This window comes from Talpa europaea, assembly GCF_964194135.1.
Source record: "Talpa europaea genome assembly, chromosome: 11".
Classification (NCBI taxonomy): Eukaryota; Metazoa; Chordata; class Mammalia; order Eulipotyphla; family Talpidae; genus Talpa; species Talpa europaea.
The window spans coordinates 73,999,555-74,016,007 of NC_140078.1; the positions used below are offsets into that span (position 1 = coordinate 73,999,555).

Below are 16,453 nucleotides of genomic sequence, written 5' to 3' on the forward strand. Positions count from 1 at the left end.
CCCAGCACTCAACCGCTGCACCACCGGGGAGGCCCTCTAAGGTGCAATCTTAACTGGAAAAGTCAGAGGAGGAACAGATGAGACCACAGGGTGAGCAGGACACTATATCCAGGTAACTGTGCACAAAAACACAATCTCAGCTAACAGCAATGGATGAAGACCAGCGAGGGCCCACAGACCTCTGAGACACAGATCCCCAAGAGTGATGGGTGAGTGTTCTGACCTCAGCACCACCATTCATTTCAGGCTATGAGGAAACCACAGAGGGCAGAGTCCAGCTGAGAGAGACAGACAGGCCGGTGTTTTTTACCTAGAGAGGTTGTATTCCTTTATTTGCCAGCCTGTTCACATCCCCTGTGCAGCAGTCACATGGTCCTTGGTTAACAGATGCAATGGAATGAGGAGTAAGAGGTAATACCTGAAAATAAATTCCAGAGAGACAGGTGAGTGAAATATCAGAGTTGAAAAGAAACAAAAGAAAAAAGATCAGGGGACTCTTTGTCTTCAGAGAGAGGAAGGCCTAAGTCTTAGACATAAAACAAAGAAAAGCTGACAGATTTGACAGTATAAAATTTTTTTATACTTCAGAAACTACCATAACAACTCTGATATAAACTCTGATATAAACTACCATAACAACTCTGATATAAAGTTGCCTTATGTTAGAATTAGCTTTGTGTATGTGTGTATCACTCCTCCTCCTCACAGGTACACACTTAGCTCTAAGCTCTCAAACAGCAGGGCCCATGACGGTCATATGTAAACCCCATACCATACCTGGCACAAAGAGGGCCCAGTAAAAGTTGTTTGACGTGATAAGTTCAGGGTTCTAATTCTGTCAGGTACAGGATGGTAAGAAGTCATCTGCCACATTTGTGACACCATCATCCCCTCCTTACTTGTTCATTCCTTTTGTGCTTCATATTGTCTGAACACCAGGACAGTATATTTGCATTCCAGGCAATTCTGTCCCAACTAGGTCACCTGAGGGCCTAAGCTCTCTAATAGAGAAAAATACTCAGAGAATCTCAGAATATCTCACCTAGAAGGAACCTCCTAGAATACCTAGCCTTCCATTAAAATATAGAAATTGGGAAACTGGAATTTATGGGTGACCTGGGACACAAGTTCAAATCTGACAACCAAATTTGAGTTATAATGCATCTCCCTTCCTCTTATCCCCAGACTCTACTCCTCAATTTTGAGTTCTACCTCTCCCTTCCCACTTCTCTGCTTCTTTACTCCATGATGGCTATCAGAAATGCTCCCTTTCAAGGGGCCTCCCTGGTGGCGCAGTGATTGAGCGCTGGGTTGCGAAGCTGCCTGCAGCCTCTGCAGCGCCGGTTCTGCAGCGCCGGTTCGATCCCCGGCTCCTCCCCGGCCACCGGAGGAGGGTCCCACATGGCGCGCAGACCTCTCCTGCCACCCGCTGCTCCCCTCAGCAGTGTACTTTGGTCCTTCTGCCTGCTCTGCTCTCTGCTCTGGCTCTGGTGAATTCTCTCACCCTCCCGCGCTTCTGACTGTACCCAGTGCTTGTATAAATAAATAAATAAATCTTTAAAAAAAAAGAAAAAAAGAAATGCTGCCTTTCAGTCCTGCTCCCCCTATTATATATCTAAATGGCAAGATTCTTATCCCCAGACTAACTAACTTCACAGAATAGGTCTCACCTGCCCAGCACAGACAGCCTCCTCCAAAGAATCTGCCCTGCACAGACCTCTTCCTTGGGTTTGGTGAGGAAGTTCCTAATGGGGTCTTGAATCACTGTAAACAGACAGAAATGATGAAATTCTCTGACAGCTCAGCTCCAAATAGACACTCAAGGCAGTGTCCCATCACCGGGCAACTTTCCTTCTATTATTAATAGGACTTGAGCAATAAGGATGATCACACCATTTTAAAGATGAGGAAATGATGCTTCCAGATACTGAATAACATGCCAAAGTTCATATGGTTAGTGGAAGACAAGTCTTCTGTGTCTGAAGGAAATTCTCATTCCCATACGACACAGTCACTTTCTTTCACCCCCATATTCTTTTAACTGTAAAGTACATTCCAACTGAGACATTCTCTGCAACCCAACTTTCCAAGGAAAGTTTACAGGAGGGGGATGAGAGGAGAACTTGGCTGAATCAAATGTCTTTAGAGACAGGAAGACAGGATTTAAAAGAACACTAGAAGACCCCTCTCCCCACCTATTACCCATCTCTTAGGGTTACTAAGCCTCAAATATTTTGTGTGTCCCTCTCCAGATTCCCAGACATTGCTTCAACCCTTCAAACTTGTTCCATTACTTTCCTACCAGAATATATTTCTGCTATAATGCTCAGACTGTAACCCCGGACCTAGCACGCTAGTAAGTGGGTGCTCAGAAAAGTATCTGTTGGATGGATGGATGATGGATGGATAGATGGATGGATGGATGAATGAATGAATGTACGCACGCGAAATCTTGGTCAAGACTCTGTACACTCTGGGTTCGTGTCCTCATGGTAAACAGGGACTGGGCTGGTGATACTTAGGGTTGGTTGAGTCTTTGAGAACCTGGAGGGAATCTCGGCCCCTATTAGCAAGGCGGTCACAGGCTAGGGGGAGGGATGGCACAGTTCTGTCACTACTATCTGCCTGGTCCGAGAGAGCAGCTAGATCGAGTGGGAGATGAGACCCAAGACAAAGGGCAGCGCCAAACGAGGGTAGCGGTGGGCCCAAGACGACCCCGGGCGCCGCGGCTTCCCTGTCCCCGCGGCGGGCAGCCCTGGAGCCCCGGCTCACTGCCTGGCTGCCCGCCCTCACCCCCCACAACCCGGACCGACACCCCACGCCCGCCTGCCACATACCCCTCAACAAAAGCGCCAGACCCACATCTTGGAACAAAGCGGAGAAGGAACTACGTCACTGCTTCCCCAGTATCTCCCATCTTGACACTCCAGCCCTTCTAGGCTTCGGGAGGCTCCCGCATCTCGGTGCCCCGGAGGCCAGCGCCAGCCCGCCCCTCGCCGGCCCGCGCCTCCGCGCCGCCGGGCGCCCCGCCCGCCCCCCGCCCGCCCCCCGCCGGGTTGTGCCCAGCCTGGCGGAAGGAGAGGACTCGGCGGGTTCAGCCAGTGCGAAGAGCGGACTAGACACGGGCCCTGGGTAAGCGGGAAGAAGAACCAATCAGCTGGGCCACAGTTCCCCTTCCTCGAACAGGGGCTCCCTGAAGTCCCACTCCTAGCTCCGGCTGCTGAGTGGAAATGTCCTCTTTCTTTCCTCAGATCTCGCGCCATTCAGCTGCAAAGCCAGGACCAGCTACCGTTTATCTACAGCATATAAAAACACTTATTGATTGTATACGATGTCACTGTTCTAGGCGCTGACATATAGAGGTAGAGAAAATGAACGCCCTGCTCCATGTGGCTTACCGTCAAGGCAGGAAAGCAAGTATGTAGAATGTAGGAGTGAGTAAGGGAGAAGAGCACACCGTGGCAGTATTTTATAGACGAGAGGAAGGGCAGAGGAAGTGGCGACTGAGGCATGTGTGTATCTGTGGGAACTTTCCGTATATCTGGAACATCAAGAGCAAAGGCCTTGAATTGAATCAGGTACACGATTTGCACTAACAGGCCAAAAGAGCTTTGGATGTATCCCAAATAACATTGGAGAGTTTTAGGACTGAGGAGTGGCATGATCTTACCTCCCTCCCAGCCCCCCACCCCACACACATATGTTCAAAGATATGCTTAGCTATCAGGTATGAAAGGAGTCAAGAAAACTTTCACTATAAATTGTGAATTTCTTGGGGCCTCCCTGGTGGCACCAGGGGTTAAGTCTCAGCACTATGAAGCTATTGGCAGCCACTGTAGCATGAGTTTGATCCCCAGCCAGTGTGGTGACCCGCATGGTGAGCAGACCTCTCCTGTCTCTTCCGCTGCTCCCCTCAGCAGTGTATTTCAGTCCATCTGCCTGTTCTGCTCTCCACTCTGTCTCTGGTGAATCCTCTCATCCCCACTCCTCACCCTTGAACCTCTGGCCTACACCCCAGTTCTTGTATGCATAAATCAATCTTTAAAAAAAATTTAAAAAAATAGTGAATTTCTTGCTCTCAGTCCTTAGTCTTTCTGAAATTATCCTTATATTAAAAGTTTCATTCCGTGGGGTGGGGCAGCTGGGGTAGCTGGGTGCAGTCCTGCACTCTCTGCAATCGCCCACTCACCTTCCTGCTGCAGGTGTGCTGCCCAGCCACAGACACCTTCCACTGTAGCCTCTTCCTCTTCCAAGTTACACCTCCATATAGCACCTGTCTGCCAGTTTTTTTTTTTTTTTTAATAGAGGCATGTCTTATTTGTTTGTTTGTTTATACATGCACTGGGTACAGTCAGAAGCGCGGGAGGGTGAGAGAATTCACCAGAGCCAGAGCGGGGAGCAGAGCAGGCAGAAGGACCGAAGTACACTGCTGAGGGGAGCAGCGGGCGGCAGGAGAGGCCTGCGCGCCATGTGAGACCCTCCTCCGAATGGGCGGGGAGCAGCCGGGGATTGAACCGGCGCCGCAGAGGCCGCGGGCAGCTTCGCAACCCAGCGCTCAACCGCTGCGCCACCGGGGAGGCCCCAGTCTGCCAGTTTTTAAGAATCAGCTACCCAGGGGCCTCTCCTGGTGGCACAGTGGTTGAGTGCTGGGTTGCAAGGCTGCCCGCGGCCTCTGCAGCAGTGGTTCGGTCCCGGCCACTGGCGAGGGTCCCACATGGAGTGCAGACCACTCCGGCCGTGCCTGCCGCTCCCCTCAGCAGTGTACTTCGCCAGTCTGCCTGTTCTGTTCCTGGCTCTGGCTCTGGTGAATTCTCTCACCCTCCCGTGCATCTAACTGTACCCAGTGCTTGTATAAATAAATAATTTTTTTAAAAATTGCCTTAAAAAAAAAAAGAATCAGCTACCCAGGAAAAATTACTTTTTCTCATATAAGCCACCTGAGGATCCTCCCCCAGATTGGTGACTCCCTGTGTCTCCAACTCAAGTCTGGTGTTCATCACTGCAGAATCTGTTATTATTTAGGCCCTAAAACATGCTCCAGATGTCACAGGTACACGACTATAGTAAGGAACATCAGATTCTAGACTGGATGTTCATTGGGACATAAGCAGACTTGTATAAAGATACTTTGAGTAAAACAGCTCCAGAGCACTGCTTCTTTTCCAGAATTTGGAATTGTAACAGAAACAGAAGATGAGGTGTAAAACAAAGATGACTCAGATTATAGGGAGGTGGGTACAGCACACTCTGAAGAATTAGATTCCATGGTTAAAAAAAATAATAAATGCAAGGAAGGTAAATTTTAAATTCAAAAATTTTAGAATTAAAATAGACCCTGCAACAGAAAATATTCTCATATACGGCAGAAGGCTTGGACACTTCTGGATTTCTAGTGAAATTATACCCCAAGAAAAGGATTTTCCCCATTGTCCCTGCATTGCCAAGAGAATACTTGAATTGCAGTTCATGTCTCAGTCATTTCTACTACTAAAGTTGACAGACTAGGCAGGATGTTGATTGGGGCATCCTACCAATCTTCACTTGTACTGCGAGACATAGACTGGATACTAGCTACACAGTAGAATTTGTTTGGAAGAAAGATGTAACAAATACAACTTAGAGACAATGTCTAATGCTAATAATCTCTCAGACTTTGCAATTCTATTTCTAGGGCTTTGGTCTAAGAAAACAATTATACCTGAGCTAGAGGCAATGTCTCTCAAAACATAAGAAAAGTATAAAAGTGGGGCCTCTCTAGTGCCTCAGGGGTTAAAATCCCAGCGCTTTCAAGCTATCGCCAGCCACTGTGGTATGAGTTCAAGCCCCAGCCAGGGAGCAATCCACATGGCGCAGCAGACCTCTCCTGTCTTACCTGCTGCTCTCCTCAGCATTGTATTTCAGTAGATCTGCCTGTTCTGCTCCCCACTCTGTCTCTGGTGAATCCTCTCACCCCTACAACTCTAACCTATACACCAGTTCTTATATGCATAAATAAAATCTTTAAAAATAACAAAATAAGCAAAATATAAAAGTAAATTTTTTTTTACTGTAATGTAGATGGAGTTACAAGTTATAAGTGTTATTGGCATCAATAACCTCAGCCTCAGAATAATCATATGGCATAATATTATTCTTGTTTTCCAGATAAAGAAACTAAAGCCTGGATATATGAAGTGATTTGTTTATGGTCGCACAACTGCAGACTTAGACTGGGTCTTCTGACTACAGATCCTGTTTTTGTATCTGTTGACCTTTCCAACTGGATTTAAAAGTTGAATAGCAGAATTGGGAACACAAAGTACAGCTGTGCAGTATTTTCTTTGTGTGTAGAAAAGGGAAGGGTTCAGCTCTTACCAGCTCTACCATATATGATACCAGGATCTATCTCCTGGGTATTCTGATTTCTAAAAACAAAATGGGAGTTTCTCACACTGTTTATGGTTATCTTTTTTTCTGCACAGTAGATTCATGGATGAAGAAGCAGCTATGCACCATAACTAAGAGCTTTTCTTTGGCACACATTTCAGGAACCTTTCAGAAATGTAGAATGGAAGCTTTGGATGAATGTTTTTTTGCCTTCCAAAACCCAAAATAGGACTCGAAAAACCATGTAGATTTTCTGATGTCAAATAAGAAAAAAACGACAACCAAGTCTTTCTGAACAACACATAAACAGGATCTCTTATAAGTGTAGTCTCTGATGGACAATGATTTGTACAATTGAATATTTTCTCAAACTCATCTCAAAAAAATTCTGTTCTCAGTTTCAAGTTGCTGAGGCAAGATGAAAGTCTGATTTGTGACTGAAGACTTTTCCACATTCAATTCCTTTACAACAAAGCTATTCCTGGCATGTAGAAAACACAGAAAGAGACTACAAAGGGCACAGAACGAGAGCTGAGCCTAAAGGAAAGCGAGATATAAAAAGTAGTCCCTGTGTGGAAGGCTTTCAATCAGATTAGCAAAACACTGAACCATTCCTTTATTTCCTCACTGCTAATGCACAAATTAGTAATGCAGTTAGCTAACCATCTAACTTTCAACAGTTTTAGCAGCATCGACTTGGACACAAAAGGATTAAAGGAAGATCCACTTTCCATATTTTGGGGCAAATATCAAGACTAGAAAGTCCTCATCATTGAGGAAAAAACAATATATGGGGTTAATGGAAATATAAAATATAAAAGTATAAAATATATACATACATTGTGGTAGTAACAGGGCCTATCAAAAAAAATATATTGGGAATTATAAAGAGAAACAAAACAAACCTGGAAATCATGACAGAAAAATTGAAAGGGGGCCTCCCTGGTGGCACAAGGGGTTAATAAGCACAGTACTATGAAGCTAGCCACAGCATCTGTAGCACAAGTTCGATCCCCAGCCAGGGAGCTACCCAAATGGCACGGCAGACCTCTTCTGTCTCGCCCACTGCTCCCCTCGGCAGTGTATTTCAATCGGTCTGCCTGTTCTGTTCCCCGCTCTGTCTCTGGTGAATCCTCTCACCCCCTGCACCTCTGGCCATCACCCCAGTTCATGTATGCATAAATAAATAAATCTTTAAAAAGAAAAATTGAAAGGATATCAAAATGTAAAAATATGTATGCAGGAGGAGCTCTAATTACATATATAGAAAGGACTAAAAGAGCTTTTTATAAAATGGTAGGTACTTCCAATAAAAGTGATAATTTCCAGATAATACCAAAATTTAGAGTTAGAAACTTAAAAAAAGAAAAATTGTCCAAATACATTTTGCAAAGCCAGCAAAACCCTAGTAAATTCAATCTATTCTGTACTTAAAAAATAATCACAAACAATTTTATTCAGGAGTGCAAGGAAATTTCAATTATTTGGAAACTTGTCAACAAAATGAATTACAAAAAGAATAAAGGATGTGAACCATATTATCAACAAATTATTATAAAATCATGAGAGAAATCAGCAACCATCCTAATAAAAACTTTATATAATAATCACTACTAAAGAGTGAATAATGTGCCAGGCAGTTTTAAGTACCTTACATTTAATAACTAACTGTATCCTCACAGTCCCATGAGGTAGCTTCATTTCAGACACTGAAGAAGTAAGACACAGGAGCCAAGTGAAGCACCCACAGTCACACACCAAAGAAAGTAGGGGGGCCAGAATTTGAATCTACTGTGTCAGGCACAAAAACTACACTCTTAGCCACTATAGTATATTGTTTCTCCTAAAAGTAGACAAAGGAGAAAACTTCCTAAACACAATAGAATAGTAATGAGGAACCAGCAAAGTAGTAACAGCAGTAAAACTTCCAGGAGTACATGTAGAAGATATCCATGAGGCCACTACACGTGCTCTCCTATGATGCAATGTCATTTCCATCTTTAGAAAGTTCTAGATTGCTGGTAATGGTCAGGGAGTGGGAAGATGTAGGGGATTTGTGCCCAATTTAAGGATGGATCATTGGAGAGCTGAGTTTTAAAAAATTATTTATTAAACAACTAGTATATGAAATTATCTATATGCTAAAAGAAATAGCATATGCAGTCTCAATGAACCTACAAACCTTGTTTTGAAAGTATACACTTACCCATGAAGTTGAGAATAAGTTACAAGGCAATTTAGTTGTACACTGTAGCACCAACTAATTTGATCAAATATAACACTGAGATCAAATGAATTGATGTTTAAGAAGTTTAAGAGGAATAAAGACCCATTTTAAAAAATGAAAGAATTGCAGATATGTGCTGGATCTAAGGTACTGAGGAAAAAAGATTGGGAAGAAGAAAAAATTTTTGAGGTGGAAACACAAGTGACAATAGTCAAGAATAGAGCAGAGATTAAAAAGTAGAAAAGGAGGGCCACAATCAAGAGAAAAGAATGACTGAAATCAAACATTTTAGAAAGACTTATGAATGGGAACAGGATGAAATGAGGAAAATAGAATCTGAACATAGGATGCAGAAAAACAGAAATATTCTTCACATTAAAGGAAAAAAGTAACCTATAACGAAAGTATGTAGTCCTTACTTTCCCATTAGTGAGGACTGCATTCTCCAACCTTCATGACCCAACAGAGAATTTGGGTAATGTATTTAGTGGTTCCAAGAGGAGACCAGGGTGAGCATCCTTCTTATAAAGAAAGCTGAACTCAAAGTTCCTTGTTCTCTGTCTTGGAGAATGCTTTAAGACGCTCACCGAGTTAGACCTAAGTGCTTCTCTCCACTGTGAGTTCGCTGGTGGTGATTAAAAGTTGAACGCTGACTGAAGGCTTTGCCACACTCAATACATTCATAAGGTTTCTCTCCAGTATGAACTCTCTGGTGTACAATGAGTTGTGAGCTGTCGCTAAAGGCTTTCCCACAGTCATTGCATTTATAGGGTTTTTCCCCAGTGTGGGTTCTCTGGTGGACCATGAGACTGGAGCTATAACTGAAGACCTTCCCACACTCATTACATTCATAAGGTTTCTCACCAGTATGAATTCTCTGGTGTATGATGAGGTGTGAATTTTGATTGAAGGATTTTCCACACTCATTGCATTTATAGGGCTTTTCACCTGTGTGAAGTCTCTGATGTCGAATAAGACATTTGCTCAGACCGAACGCCTTCCCACACTCATTACATGCAAAAGGCTTCTCTCCAGTATGAATTCGCTCGTGGTCAACAAGTTGAGAGTTCTGATTAAAGGCTTTCCCACACTCGCTACATTTATACGGTTTCTCTCCGGTGTGAAGGCTCTGATGTCGAATAAGACATTTACTCCGACTGAAGGCCTTGCCACACTCATGACACTCATAAGGCTTCTCTCCAGTGTGGATTCTCTGATGGTCAGTTAGATTTCTATTAGAACAGAAAGCTTTCCCACACTCATTACACTTGTAGGGTTTTGCACCAGTGTGAAGAACCTGATGTCGCACAAGACTTTTACTCCGAATGAAGGTCTCCCCACACTCATTGCATTCATATGGTTTCTCCCCAGTATGGGTTCTCTGGTGGTCAATGAGCTGCAAACTCTGAGTGAAAGCTTTTCCACATTCATTACATTTATATGGTTTCTCCCCATTATGGAGTCTCTGGTGTTGAATGAGGTGGGAGCTGTGCCGATAGGTCTTCCCACACTCTCCGCATTCATAGGGCTTTTCCCCTGTGTGGGTTCTCAGATGAACTATGAGCTGAGAGGTCTGCCTGAAGGTCTTACCACACTCATTACATTCGTAAGGTTTCTCTCCAGTGTGGATTCTCTGATGACCGATGAGGTGTGAACTACGATTAAAAGCTTTGCCACATTCATCACATTGATAGAATTTCTGTCTCTTCAAAACTTCTTGATGTTCTGTAGGACTAGAGGACACATCTCGATGTTCTATAGGATCCTTATATTCATCCCATCCATCTTTTGTGGATTTTTTATCCTCATGTATTATTTCCAAGGAATCACTTCCCAGAGTGCTCCCTTCCTCATCTGAGGGCTGGCCTTCCTGCTTGTCTAAAGCATCTTCACAGGCATCTCTAGACTCTGGTTCTTCAGGAATCACCCCATAGACTCCTCCTGATGTTCTATCACATGATGCTGATCCATTAGAAATGTTCTGCTTGGAAGGCAATTCTGACCTCTCCATCCTGTTCTCACCTGCTGCCAAAAGAAGGAAACAACTCTTACTCATTCTTGTCTTGTTGAAAACACAGAATAATCAGGATTCTCTGTAACTGAAAAAAAAAAAAAAAAAAAAAACCTTCACATTATGAGTAAGGAATCAGAGGACACATTGAAAAACAATGGGAAAATGCTCATTTTACTGTACAGAGAGAAAGACAAAGAAGGGAAAGAAGGTCAGAGGAAGCAGATGAAGACGAGCTACAAGGACAAATATTCAGCCAACACACCCCAGCGAGCAGGCCCACTAGATGGCAAGAGACCAGGTTATGAATTATGGTGTAATCTTCCAGAAGTTGCTTAGATGCTGCTTCTTCAGTAAAATGATGAACTCTGAGGTTCTTTCCAATAATCACATTTTATGGTTCCAAGGTCTCAGATGTTTAGGAAAAAGAAGGGAGCACATATCTCAAGTTAAATATGAGGAACGTTGTGGAGCAAATATGAGGGTTGAAAGGACATTTTAATTATGAAGGTATGATTAGAAAAAGTGTATGAGAAGCAGGCATTTCAGAATGACTAGATAGTGACAAGATTTGGAAGCCCCAGTTTAAGGCAAAAGTATGAATTGGGAGCAGAAAGCTCTAAAAGTGGGAATCCTTCGTCTCTAGAGCACTGAATTTGTAGCAGCCAATATTGTACTCCCCAGAATTGAGAAAGGCATCAATAATTTTTTTTTAAAAGATTTATTTATTTATTTATACAAGCACTGGGTACAGTCAGAAGCGTGGGAGGGTGAGAGAATTCACCAGAGCCAGAATGGGGAGAAGAACAGCCAGACAGACGGAGGACACTGCTGAGGGGAGCAGTGAGCACGGCAGGAGAGGTCTGCGCGCCTTGTGTGACCCTCACTGGCGGCCGGGGATCGAACCGGTGCTGCAGAAGCTGCGGGCAGCTTCGCAGCCCAGCGCTCAACCGCTACGCCACCAGGGGAGGCCCGGCATTAATAATTTTAAATATATTAAAACATGTCTCTGATAGCTTAGTTACATGGAATTATAAGGAAAATAAACAGCTGAATATTTGCTTTTATATTCTGTATGTTTTTAATACAAAAGCTGTGAGACAGGAGAATAACTACAGTCGTAACCACTAAGAGTGAAAACGTTCCTTCACGAAGAGTGAAAATGTAGACCAGGACTACAAACCATCACACTACTTTAGTATGCAGAAATTCTAGATGTTTAAACAGGAGACCCCAGAGTAGGCTATTGTCCTGGACTTGTCAATCACAGAACTTCCCTGACAATAGTCCGTTCAAGGAAATTGCCTGGACTCTGCTCTTTCTAAAGGGGACTCTGAAACAACTGAGCTTTGTGCCAAGCAACCTAATTCATCCCTTGACAGACCACATGTGGTAAGACCAGGGCCAGGACTAGAACCAAGTGTAGTTTATCTATAGCAGTAACCACAGCTGAGGCCAAAATTCTGCCCAAACAGAGAAAATATTCTATGGCTGTACCAGCATTAAAGTCTCGATAAGTAAATTCTGAATCAAAAGAAAGAATGGCAAAATGAAGAAGGGGCGTTCAAGCTGAAATGATGCATTGAGAGAAGCCAAGCTATCAGGAGCTACAAAAAGCAAAGTATGAGTAAATGGAAAAGTCAAATTAAGATTATCGGGAAATTCAGAGTGAAGCAAATGGGGTAGCAGTGAGAGGACAGAAAATAAGAGAACAGTTTGTCACATTCATGGAGCAACAATGGCACAAAAATTCACTTGCTTTTGCTCCTGAGGCTTCTGAGCTGCCCTGTGTCAAGGGCCCAGTTTCCAGAAGGCCCTGATTCCCAAAGTCGTCTAGTTGGTTGGTGTACAGCATTTCCATTCCTTTAACATTATGGTAAGTATCACTGCTCATTACTTAACATAACCTGGGTGGCTCTCTTCCCTACAACTATAAAATCTAAACCATCCTAGGTCAATCAATAATAAAGGGAATGCTGATAATAGTTAAAGCTCGTTGATGACTACAGAAAGGTCATTATATTATTCTCACTATTTGTATATATTTTCAATTTTTCATAATAAAACTATAAGGAATATAGCAACAAAAAGGTAGAGAAAGCAGACTCTACAGGGAAACAAAATCGTTACCCAATAAGGCCAAGCTGTGGTAATTTTCTGGCATGATGTTCTGGTACCAGGCACTCTGACTCAGTGCTGGACCTTTCCATTGCTTCTGAGAACAGCCCACAGACAGGAACTGGAATGCTGCAGACACCTGGAATGACAAGCTTTTACTGCTCAGGGACATTCCCAGCCCGAAGGCCGGAGTCATCAGGGCTACCAAGGGCACAGGGGAAGGGCCCCAGAGGGCAATGGACTCGGGCAGGGAGAGAAGCTGGGATGTGACAGAGTAAAGAACAAGTCCAAGGCAAAAATGGAGTCCATGAACTCAGCAGGCAGGACCCAGTCCAGGGAAAGGCTGGAAAGGCTGGCAGGCCGCAGGCTGAGACAGGAGCAGTCTCCCGTTTCCCACAGCCCCGAGGAAGAGCTGCAGCTAGGCCCAGGCCACAGCCTTGGGAACTCAGCAGAGACACAGAGAACCAAGCTCACCTGAGGCCTGACCATCTGAGGCACAGCAGCTGCTGCTTGGTCTCCTAAGTCCCCAGCTTGGGGAAGGGCAGGCGCTAGGGAAGCACAGTGAGCTGAGGGAGGAAAGAAAGCTGTGAGTGGGACAAGCCCTGTCCTTGTTCCTGTAAGGTCTGTGTCCCCAGAGAGTGTGTGCAGGAGAACCAGGGAGCTGCACACGCTGACTCTCATCCCTGTTCACAGAGTACCCGGCATGCTGTGAATTTCCCTGGGGGCACCGCAAGCGGTCCCTGGCCAAACTGAGTCCTCCCAGTCCTCAAACCTCTCTCAGGAGGAGCCTTCAGCCTCAAGGAAGTGACACTTCCCACCACTTTCTCTCTCCCATGGCTTCCCCAGCACCAGCCCAGTCCAATTTTTCCCTCACCTATCTGGCCCCTTGTTCTCCGGTTTCTTTCCTTTCTGCACTCGCATTATGGAGACTCCAGTTGTTCTGATCTCAGAGGCTCCCTTTCTTCTGTCGGAGGTCACGCTGATGCTCACTGCTCTAACACTGCTCTCATTTTCTCAGTTCACCTACACCGCTATCACAAGCTCCCTACACCTCTATTGGTCATTTCATCTGGGTGTCCTGCAACACCTTCAATTCACTGTCTCAAATGCACATACTTATTGTGTTCCTTTCCTGACTTTCCCAGTTTTGTCCATGACTCTAGATATTGGTCATAACCCTAATTCCCCCTCCTCTGTCATCTCATGGGCTCTTCCTTCACAGCCTCTATCACATATATCACTCTTCCATTTCACTGAACCCCATTCAGACAACAATCAGCTCACATCTAGGCTCCAGTGCCAGCCCCTTACTGAGGTTCCTGGTCACTGGTTTCCCTAGTCAATACACAGTGCTCACATGTGCCAGATTAATTTTCTGAAATACTGTTTCTAATACAGCATCAGGGTGGAAGGCTGCAGGCTGAGACAAAAGCAGTCTCAGACTGACCCAGAGTCCTGAGGAAGAGCTCTAGCTATGCCTGGGCCATATACCTGGGTACTCAGCAAAGATAGAGAACCAAGCTTACCTGATGCCTGACCCCTGAAGCACAGTAGCTGCTGCTTGGTCTCCTAAGATCCCAGGTTGGGTAATGGCAGACCCTGCACAAGGAGACCCTAAGCTCCCAAATGATCCTTGCTGACCCCACTCACGAGGGCCAATGAACTCCCACTTATAGTTTTGCTTAAATCATCTGCTCTAGTACATATCACTTTCTCCCCCATTTTTCACCATCTAATTCCATTGCTAAGTCCTCAGTGAAGCAGTCCCTGCCCCATCTACTCCACAATTAACTTACTCACCAGTTACAAAGTCATGTTACTTGCTTTGACAGCATCAAATGCCTGGGGGCAAATATCTCTCTTATGTATCTTAAAATACATAAGATGTATTTAAAATGCAGTTGCCTTTTCTTGCAATTATGATCGACTTTCTAACTAGATAAATCATCTGAAAGCAGAAATGACATCTCTCTCTGGTTCCCAACAGTAACTTCTCATGACAGGTGCTTGACAAACACATGAAGGATTGGAGATTAAGCAAAAAGAACAAAGTCACTAGAAGTCAGTGCAATAGAGGATTCCAAAGAAAAGGGAGGCATGACTTGAGGCAAGAGCTGGGGAGGTGAGTACCTGAGTGCCCATTGGGGAGGCAGTGTGCTCCTGGGTCATGAGGAAGCATCAGATGGGTTCCAGGGGCTGAACCCTTGCTGAGGAGTGAAGAAGGAGAGGTCTTCGTTCCGCCCAAGACTGTTGTCTCCTCCAAGTGCATGTCCTGTTCCTGGACTGGGGCTGAGACCTAGAGATATGGAAATAAAACTGGGTTCAAAGAGCATCCTGAAGGTAGAATATCCAAAACCTTTATCAAGCAACCCCAGAAAGAAAGTCTGGGAAAAGAAGAACCAAAGTGTCTTTGCACTATCACCAGTAAAGCCTATTGGAGGAAAATTGTGAAAGCAGGACCTACAGTTACAATCCTACTGCCATTTCTCTGTTGACTCTCTTGGTAGGAGCTTAAAGATCACATCACATAACCACTTCCACTGTGACACAAATTTGCTTATGAAGAACCAGGTTAACCCAAGGACTAGAAAATAGTTCCACCTGCTATTCTAGAGTAGACTACTCACCTGTCCTGGCCCACTGAGATGTCTCTGGAAATCCTCCACCACAGCCACAGCCTCCTCACCACTTTCAGGGTGATGCAGCTGCACCCATGTCTGGAGCTCTCCAGGCAGGATGCTCAGGAATTGTTCCAATACCAGCAGCTCCAGAATCTGCTCCTTGGTGTGTACCTCTGGCATCAGCCACCAGTGGCATAGCTCCCGGAGCCGGCTCAGTGTCTCCTGTGGCCCAGACATCTCGTGGTAACATAACTGTCTGAAGTGTAGCCGGAAGATTTCACAGACAGGAGGGTGGTTCTTCTGGAGACTGTAGCTCTGCCCCCAGATCTGGCTCCCTGGCTCCTGCTTCACAGTCAGGCGCCCCACCTGCTTCTGGAGATCAGCACCCCTGGGGATGAGACCGAAAGCTCCCCTGCTCTGGCTGGACATTGTGATCCCAAAGAAAAGCTCGTCCCAGCAGCAGTTTGTCAGACTGAAATGAAGGTCTATAATTCAGGTTTCAGGAGCTGTTTTTCAGAGTTGGGGGCATGGGGTGATGGAAGTATCACCTACAGAAACATCAAGAGAGAAATCACCATTCCCGAAGTATTCAGTCCCAGGCTGATGACACTCAAAAGTTAAACAGCAAAGCTCCAGGAAAAAAGAAGCCAACCAGGGCAGTCTCTCTAGGCATCTCTCCAAGTGACTTCCCTTCTTAAACTTTCCGTGGCTCCCATTACCTATACGATAAAACCTAAAAGTCTACATTTAGTGTTCACAGTCCTTCACAACCTGGCCTTCGGCCTCTATCCTAGCCACAACCCCCTAAAACTCTCCCCAGGTAATCAGGCTAGAAAGGCAACAATGATCTCAAAATGTGGGATGTGCAAGGTGACCCAAAGGGTGCAAAGGAAACACTAATTTATTATTTAACACCTATTCAATGTGTATTTTTAGTGTGCACTGGCATTTGTAAAGGAGACTCTATCTTTAATCTACAAAGAAACCTATGTTGGAAGTGTACATTCACAACTCTTCTACTTAGTATTGTTAGAGAAATACACGATAAAGTTTGGAACTAAAGCCCTAGCGACACAGCTAGAGGTCACACATACTCTTTCCTTGTCTGGA

General features: G+C 44.7%; 1 protein-coding gene across 1 annotated transcript; it reads right to left on the minus strand.

The window, feature by feature from the left end:
• Window positions 1-14,726: 14,726 nt before the first annotated feature.
• LOC311180124 (zinc finger protein with KRAB and SCAN domains 7-like) lies at window positions 14,727-15,772 on the minus strand (the record flags this gene model as incomplete). Its single annotated transcript, XM_084247785.1, has 2 exons — window positions 14,727-15,018; window positions 15,350-15,772. The coding sequence occupies 2 exons, from the start codon at window positions 15,770-15,772 to the stop codon at window positions 14,785-14,787; spliced, it is 657 nt and encodes a 218-aa protein (XP_084103911.1). The 3' UTR covers window positions 14,727-14,784.
• Between the last annotated feature and the right edge of the window lie 681 nt (window positions 15,773-16,453).